This window comes from Lampetra fluviatilis, chromosome 56 (genome assembly GCF_964198595.1).
Source record: "Lampetra fluviatilis chromosome 56, kcLamFluv1.1, whole genome shotgun sequence".
Taxonomy (NCBI): domain Eukaryota; kingdom Metazoa; phylum Chordata; class Hyperoartia; order Petromyzontiformes; family Petromyzontidae; genus Lampetra; species Lampetra fluviatilis.
Window position 1 is genome coordinate 8,111,120 of NC_136330.1, and position 8,889 is coordinate 8,120,008.

An 8,889-nucleotide genomic window follows, 5' to 3' on the forward strand; every position below is an offset into this window, starting at 1 on the left:
GGACGTGGGCAGAGACACGGGGCGAGATACAGTGAGACACGGGAACAAGCGGAGACACGGGGATGCGGGGAGGACACGGGAAGGCGAGGGGAGACATGGTTATGCGGGAATACACGGGGAGATGTAGGGAGACACGGGAACAAGGGGAGACACAGGGACACGGGGAGACAGAATGGTGAGCACGGTGAGTAATGGGGAATGTGGTGAGTCGTGGTGAGGAGCGGTGAGGAGTGGTGAGGAGCGGTAAGCGCGCTCACCCTGGCTGGGGGGCGGCTCCCAGTGGGGGCGCGACGCCCGGGCGTCCCTCCTCCTCCTCCCCAGGCGCTGCTCAAACTCCTCGCAGAGGCTGGTGAGCAGAGACGTCCCCACCGCGGTGCTCTCACCCTGCTCACCACACACGCACCACGCTCACCACGTGCTCACCACACGCTCACCACGCAGCCTACGTGTTCATCCTGCCCACCACGGTGCTTTAAACCTGCTCACCACACACTCACCACGTGCTCACCACACACTCACCACGTGCTCACCACACACTCACCACACACTCACCACGTGCTCACCACACACTCACCACGCTCACCACGTGCTTACCACGCAGCCTACGTGTTCATCCTGCCCACCACGGTACTTTAAATCTGCTCACCACACACTCACCACGTGCTCACCACACACTCACCACACACTCACCACGTGCTCACCACACACTCACCACGTGCTCACCACACACTCACCACATGCTCACCACACACTCACCACACGCTCACCACACACTCACCACACGCTCACCACACACTCACCACGTGCTCACCACATGCTCACCACACGCTCACCACATGCTCACCACGCAGCCGACACACTCACGCTGCTCACCAGTGTGCAGTATTTAGTGTAAAGAGTGTGGTGTAGAGTGGAGCATGGACAGTGCCTAGTGCGATGTAGCGTCTATAGCGAAGTGTAAAGTTTATAGTACAGTGTAGTATAGAATAGTATATAGTGTAGTGTATAGCGTAGTGTGTAGTGTATAGCGTAGTATGTAGTGTATAGCGTAGTGTATAGTGTAGTGTATATCATACTGTGTAGCGTAGTGTGTAGTGTATAGCGTAGTGTAGTGTATAGTGTACATCGTAGGTTGTAGTGTATAGTGCAGTGTGTAGTGTATAGTGTAGAGCGTAGTGTATAGTGTATAGCGTACTGTGTCGTATGTAGTGTATAGTGTAGTGTATAGTGTACTGTGTAGTGCAGGGGTGGGGAACCTTTAGTCTGCCCAAGGGCGATTTGGATATTTATAACATCATTCGCGGGCCATACAAAATTATCAACTTAAAAATTTGCCCGTTATATTTGGTCAAACATTTAATTAACTCACCATAATGTGATGGCTGGAACTGCTTCTCTTTGGCGAGGCGTGTGACGTTAGCTGGTGTTGATGATGTTGCTGCTACTCGCAACTGCTTTTCCAGGTTTGCTCCTAGATTTTGTGAATTTCGAGTCCCGCCTGCGGTTGCCTTGGCAGGGCCACACTAAATGGTATTGCGGGCCTTATACGGCCCGCGGGCCGGACGTTCCCCACCCCTGTCGTAGTGTATAGCGTAGTGTAGTATATAGCATAGTGTAGTGTGTAGTGTAGTGTAGTGTATAGCGTAGTGTAGTGTATAGCATAGTGTAGTGTGTAGTGTAGTGTATAGCGTAGTGTAGTGTATAGTATAGTGTAGTGTGTAGTGTAGTGTATAGCGTAGTGTAGTGTATAGTGTAGTGTATAGTGTAGTGTATAACGTAGTGTATAGCGTAGTGTATAGTGTAGTGTACAGCGTAGTGGACATCGCAGGGTGTGTAGGTGCTCTGCGGGTGGCCCACCACTTGGTCGAGGGGGTCCAGGGAGAAGTAGCTCTCGCTGGTGGAGCAGCGCACCCACACGGGGCGCTCCGGGTTGAAGTCCTCGTGCCGGGGGGGCAGCGTGCCAGTCGGGGCTGGGGTGGGGGAGGGGGGGTCGGCCCCCTCCCCCCGGCCCCGCACAGCGTGGGGGCGAGGGGAGGGGCGGCGGGGGGAGGGGTCGTCGTGGCGACGGCTCTCGCGACCCCGCGATCCGCTGGGGGTCGCACGTGGGAAGGGGTGAGATGTCAGAGAGAGACCAACGAGCGGTAACTTCCCGTCGCCTCACAAGTTCACGTAGCCAAGTCCACGTGTCCCTCTCTCCCCGTGTCCCCGTGTCCCTCTCTCCCCGTGTCCCCATGTCCCTCTCTCGCGTGTCCCCATGTCCCTCTCTCCCCGTGTCCCTCTCTCCCCGTGTCCCCGTGTCCCTCTCTCCCCATGTCCCCGTGTCCCTCTCTCCCCAAGTCCACGTGTCCCTCTCTCGCGTGTCCCCGTGTCCCTCTCTCCCTGTGTCCCTCTCTCGCGTGTCCCCGTGTCCCTCTCTCGCGTGTCCCCATGTCCCTCTCTCCCCGTGTCCCTCTCTCCCCGTGTCCCCGTGTCCCTCTCTCCCCATGTCCCCGTGTCCCTCTCTCCCCAAGTCCACGTGTCCCTCTCCCCCATGTCCCTCTCTCCCCGTGTCCCCGTGTCCCTCTCTCCCCGTGTCCCCGTGTCCCTCTCTCCCCAAGTCCCCGTGTCCCTCTCTCCCCATGTCCCCATGTCCCTCTCTCCCCATGTCCCCGTATCCCTCTATCCCCGTGTCACCATGTCTCTCTCTCCCCGTGTCCCCGTGTCCCTCTCTCCCCGTGTCCCTCTTTCCCCGTGTCTCCGTGTCCCTCTCTCCCCGTGTCACCATATCCCTCTCTCCCCGTGTCCCCATATCTCTCTCTCCCCATGTCTCAATGTCCCTCTCTCTCAATGTCTCCGTGTCCCTGTCTCCACCTGCGTCGTCTCCTGGAGGATTCGCGGTCTCCACTCCGCCGACTTGAGCGGTGGCGCCGCTCCCTACAACCACAACCACCGCAACCACAGTGATTGTTGATTAAGTTGTTCTTATTGTCATGTTGTTTTCGTGTTGTGTTGGTGTTCATGTTGCTGTTACGTTATGTTGTTAAGTTATTCTTATTATGTTGTTGTTATGTTGATGTTCATGTTGGTGTTATTGTTGTTTATATTGTCATGTTGCCGTTATGTTACGTTTTTCTTATTGTTATGATGCTGTTATGTTGTTGTCCTTATTGTTATGTTGTCATGTTGTTGCTCATGTTGCTACGTTGTTGTTGTGATCTCACCTGCTCTCACTCCGTGACCTCTTCCTGCTCAACGGGGGGCGTGAGGGGGGAGGGGATGGAGGGGAGGGGCCCCTCCTCCCCCCCACAGAGCCCCTCCCCTCCCTCCATCCCCCTTCCGGGGCCACATCCACATTCCGGGGCACCAAAGAGCCCCGCCCCTCTCTCCGTGCCCCTGCAGAGGACCCATCCACGTTCCGGGGCCCCACAGGTGGATTCCAATTCTCATTCCGGGGCCCCACAGGTTTTTTCCAATTCTCATTCTGGGGCCCCACAGTTGAATTCCAATTCTCATTCCTGGCCCCCGAGGCCGAACTCCAATTCTCATTCCGGGGCCCAGATGCTCCGGTCCAATTCTCATTCCGGGGCCCTGATGTTCCGGTCCAATTCTCCTTCCGGGGCCCAGATGTCCCAGTCCAATTCTCATTCTGGGGCGTAGATGCTGAGGTCCAATTTTCATTCCGGGGCCCAGATGTCCCAGTCCAATTCTCATTCCGGGGCCCAGATGCTCCGGCCCAATTCTCATTCCGGGGCCCAGATGTTCCGGTCCAATTCTCCTTCCGGGGCCCAGATGTCCCAGTCCAATTCTCATTCCGGGGCCCTGATGCTCCGGTCCAATTCTCCTTCCGGGGCCCAGATGTCCCAGTCCAATTCTCATTCCGGGGCCCAGAGGCCGGATTCCAATTCTCATTCCGGGGCCCGGATGTCCCAGTCCAATTCTCATTCCGGGGCCCCGAGGCCGAACTCCAATTCTCATTCCGGGGCCCGGATGTCGAGGTCCAATTCTCATTCCGGGGCCCGGATGCCGAGGTCCAATTCTCATTGCGGGGTGCCGAGGCACGAATCCAATTCTCGTTGCGGGGCCCTCCGGTCGGTGGCGGGAGGCCGGGCCTGCCCCCTCCGTGGGAGGGAGGGGGGGTGCCGAACGGAGGGGGGCCCGGCGCGAAGGGAAAGCCGCCGCCCTGGGGGGGAGCCATCGGCGGCGGAGGGAAGGGGGGTGCCGGAGGGGGTGGCGCACCCCCCCTCGCAATGGGAGGAGGAAGGGCGTAGGAAGAATGTGGGGGGCCCATCGCCCGACCTGCGGGAGGGGGGTAGCTCTGTGGGGGGCCAAAAACCCTCCCCGTGTGAGGAGGAGGAGGTGGAGGATGATAGCCCTGTGGGGGGGGCATTACTCTACCTGCAGGAAGGTAATTCTGTGGGGGGCCCGTGACCCTGACTGGCGGGGGGCCCACCTGTGGGGGCCCACGTGGGGGGCCTAGGAAGCTGGGGGGCCCTTGAGGGAAGGGGGGAGGTGGGGGGCCCGGGTAGGGGGCGCGCCCCCACGGGGGGAAGGACATGGGGAAAGACGAAGGAGCTGGAGGTGGCGACGGAGATTCTGCATAACGACACACCACGACAACAACCACGACAACAACCACGTTACTGCCAAGTTACACACAACCACAACCACCACATTAGTAGGCCTCGGCAAGGTAAGGTAATTTACCCTTTTTACCGGGTAAAAGGGTAAAGTTAAATGATACAGGTGTCGACATGCCAAGGGGTAAAGTAAAGGGTAGGGTAAAGGTAGCGCGGAAGAATTACCTGGGAGTGTAAAGGTAGCGCGAAGTATTACCCGGTAAATACCTTGTTTACCGCTAAAAGCTCCGTGGCGCAGTCCGTGGCCTCCATATTAAATTGCGATCATTGATGTCGGACCAGATGGAGACGGACCACGTTCTTGAGGTAGAGGACGAGGTCGAGGATGCCAGTAACGGCATTTTCAGGGTCGCTGCGAATAGCAATCGAAAGAGGCAGCGGCATGCGTTCCCGTGGGAGCACACGCACAATTGGATGGAGGGTGATCCCCATGTGCAGCAAGGAAAGCGGCAGTGCGTACACTGCCGCCAGTGGTTTTCCTTCCACACGAAAGCGTCGGGGTGGAAAGCCCACCTCAAGAAGCACAACGTGCTCGCCCCAGGCAGCGAGGTCGGGACGTCAGCGTCGGCGAGCCGCCGAATACAGCAAACGCTGAGCCGGCCAGCAATCCCGGATCTCCCCCTGGTAAACTTTGAGAACGCGGTGGTTGATTTTGTTACCCGAGGTGCAAAATTTCTTTGCGAGCCGCCGGCAGCGACAAGTTCAAGACCTTGGTCCACACATTTATGCAGGGATACAAGGACCCGTCGACCCGCACCATCATTCGCAAAATTGTCGAGCATCACGCCATCATGCTGCCCATCGTCGGGGCGTTCTTCTCCAACCTGGACGTGACCATCTCGCTCATCATCGACGGGTGGTCGAACCGCAACTTGAAGGGATTTTGGATGGTCACGGTGCACTGGATCGACCCCAAATCTGGTGCGTCAAAATCCATGCTGCCGACGATCCTCGATGTGCAGTCCGGAAGGGGTATCGGCAAGCACATTGGGGCCGCTGTTTGAGCACCTCCAACGCCTCGGGCAGAATGTGTCGACCAAGCTGCTCGTTGTCACCAGCGACAATGGCTCCGATGCGATCAGTGCTGTCAAGACGTTGTTCTCGTCCTAGTCAACGCGGACGCCGGATATGAGCAGTTGCGGGCTTGCCACCATATTCGCTGCACGAATCATTCGGTCCAGATCGGCGTCGTCCAAGATCTCAAACTGATCAAGTCGACCAATGCCGAACTGCGCAAGGCGCTCGTCAATATCAGGCGCAGCAAGGTCGTCCGGCAGTCGTACCGCCGCGAGGCTGAGATCGCCAAGCTCGCCAGCAAGGAGCCGACGCACCAGGACTCGCCGATCAGCTGGAATTCGACGTTTCACATGGGCGACGACGCCATAAAGAAGCGTGTCCCATTGGACATTATCATGGCGCGCTTCCAGGATGTGATCAGCGTCGGTGCTTTCTCTGAACTGCAGTGGGCAAACATCGAGGGCGTGACAGCATTCCTGCGAATGCCGCGCCAGGTCATGACCTCATTGACGGCGGACCACAAGTCGACATTGGATCTCGTGCCGGTGATGATGGAGCACCTGATCCGTCATTGCGATCGCGGTGAAGCCGCTCTTAGAGCGATCGATGAGTCCTTGACCGCGACGGGGATGAAGGCCGAACTGGTGCGGTACCGCGACTTCCTAGTTCAGGAACCCGCCATTGTGGCATCCTACTTGAATCCGCAGCTGCCGAAAACGTCAGAGCAAGATGAGCTGGCTACACGGAAGGCCACGATCCGCTCTGTCCTGCAGCATCGTGACTCGGATGTGCTCGCGATCCCGCCGACGGCAGTCGCTGCCCATATGGAGGAGTGGTCGCTGTTCGGCACCCTATTCAGCAATGTCGGCAGCTCTATCGACGATGGTGATGAAGTCGATCATTTTCTGAGCATGGGCGTCACGACCGCCAGCGCCTTCATTGACGTTATGCAGTGGTGGTCTCTCCACAAAGAGCTGCTCCCTGCACACTACAAGATGGCCTGCGACTACTTGGAAGCGCCGGCGACATCAACTCCCTGCGAACGCGCAAGTAGCGGAGCCGGGCGGGAGTTCACGGCGTTCGCCAGTCGCTGTCGTTGACGCTCTTCATCCAGTCCATGTGCTTGCGCTCGTGGATCGCGGCCGGCTGCCTGAAGGTCCCGTCTAACCGGGCCGGAGTGGCGCAGGATCTTATTGCCCGTCGATAGTCCGAGGACGACGGCAATGACGAACTTGATCAGGTTGTTGATGAGATCGTCATCTACCAAGACGACTGGGATGAGGAGGTTATTGAGGATTCGAGAGTATTCTATATGAATAAAGCGCTCTACCTAGCATTTACCTGTTATAAACCTTTTTCATGTGTAGTACCCCAGTAATTACCCTTTAATCGGGTAATTTGTATGGGGTAAGGGTAAAAAGTAGGTGAAAGGTAGGCTCGTTGCTTTTGACATTTTACATTTTACCTTACCTTGCTACAACCACCATGCTCCCACAAAGTTACACACACCACGACAACCACGTTACCGCCAAGTTACACAACCACAACCCCAACGTTACCGCCAATTACACACCACAACCACCACGTTACCACCAATTACACACCACAACCACCACGTTACCGCCACGTTACACACAACCACGGCACTACCAAATTACACACAACCACTACGTTACCACCAAGTTACCCACAACCACCACGCTACCGCCACGGTGGCGAAGAGATGTTAACTACCTCGCCTCGTATGCAGGAGGTAGTGGGTTCGATCCCGAGCCTGACACCTGCTGTATATTTGGAGTTCTCATGTTTCTCTCTCTCTTCCAGTGGTCGCATGGGTTACTCTCCGGGTCCTCCGGTGTTTCCCTCCACATTTAGAATCAACGTCACACGTTTAGAGTATTTGGCTGCGATAAATGTCCACTAGGATGATGATGAAAAGCCACTTTGCTGAGCTATCATTTGTGATTGCCAGGTGATTTCTGAAAAAGAGCTACATAGCTCAGCAGGGCCTTATCTGGCAAAATACAAATTGCTTATACAGTAGTTTAGTTTTTAGTGTTACTCCGAGACTGGTAATGGCGTTCCTTGCCCAGGGCCAGACTCATGCAGCTCGATCCACTGCTGGTCTGCCCCCCCCCCCGATCCCAGCCATCACAAACCCGCACTTTGCAACTGGCGTGGGGCAAGAGCTGTTAGCGAGCAGCACCTGTGAAGGCCAGAACGGTAAACGAGGGGGTGGGTGACCAGCACCACCCCCGGCCGCCTTTGTCTCCCTAGTGGAGATGTTTACTACGCATCGAACCAGGTACTCATTTGAGGCTGAGTCGACCGAGGGGAGGCACAGGCACCGGTTCAGATAATCGTCACTGGTGTTGTTGGCCGTGAGCCCAAATCGAACTCGGGTCGCCGGGTTCCTAGCGCCGCGCGCTAACCGCTGCACCACCACTTCCCTCTACAAAGACAAAGATCCCCCGTATAGCCTGGGCAGATTGTTGGGGCAAGTGCTGTTAGCGAGCACCTATGAAGGCTGACACGGCACACGATGGGGTGGGTTGGCCAGCACAACGCCCGGACGCCTTTGTCTCCCTCGTGACGGTGTTCAGGGAATGCCCAGCATGGGTTCAGAATAATTAATCATCACGGATGATGATGATGATGAGGGCAGGATTGATTCCCTTCTGAATAAGAGCTTTACACAGCAAATCGTTCATAGTTTTAGCTGGCTACGTTACCCGCGTTACCTCAGCTTTGCCTCGTCGTTACCTTCCATTACCCTGCGTTACCTCAGCCTCGCCTCGTCACCCGCGTTACCTCAGCCTCGCCGTCGTTACCTTTTGTTACCCCACGTTACCTCAGCCTCGCCTCGTCTTCATTACCTTTCGTTACCCGCGTTACCTCAGCCTCGCCTCGTCACCTTTCGTTACCCGTGTTACCTCAGCCTCGTCGTTACCGTCCGTTACCTCAGACTCGTCGTCGTTACCTTTGGTTACCCGTGTTACCTCAGCCTCGCCTCTGCGTTACCTTTCGTTGCCCGTGTTACCTCAGTCTCGGCGTCACCCTTGTTACCTCAGAAGCGTCGTTACCTGTCGTTACCCCGCGTTACCTCAGCCTCGCCGCCGTCGTTACCTTCCGTTACCCCGCGTTACCTCAGCCTCACCTCGTCGTCGTTACCTTTCGTTATCCCGCGCCGCCGTCCTCATTCACTCAGCGCGCGCGTGCGCTGATGACGTAGCCACGTGGGGTGCTCGCGGATGAC

The 8,889-nt window shown here is 56.8% G+C and overlaps 1 protein-coding gene across 1 annotated transcript in view; it reads right to left on the reverse strand.

Annotated features, from left to right (window-relative positions):
- Nucleotides 1-8,889, reverse strand: part of DROSHA (drosha ribonuclease III) — a 48,394-nt gene extending 39,505 nt beyond the window's left edge. Inside the window, exons 1-5 of the mRNA XM_078880248.1 lie at nt 8,791-8,889; nt 3,201-4,572; nt 2,851-2,913; nt 1,858-2,089; nt 258-384 (exon numbers count right to left, since the gene is read on the reverse strand). Of these exons, the coding sequence (XP_078736374.1) occupies nt 258-384; nt 1,858-2,089; nt 2,851-2,913; nt 3,201-4,534 (1,756 nt within the window). The 5' untranslated portion in view covers nt 4,535-4,572; nt 8,791-8,889. The remainder of the gene's footprint in view (nt 1-257; nt 385-1,857; nt 2,090-2,850; nt 2,914-3,200; nt 4,573-8,790) is intronic.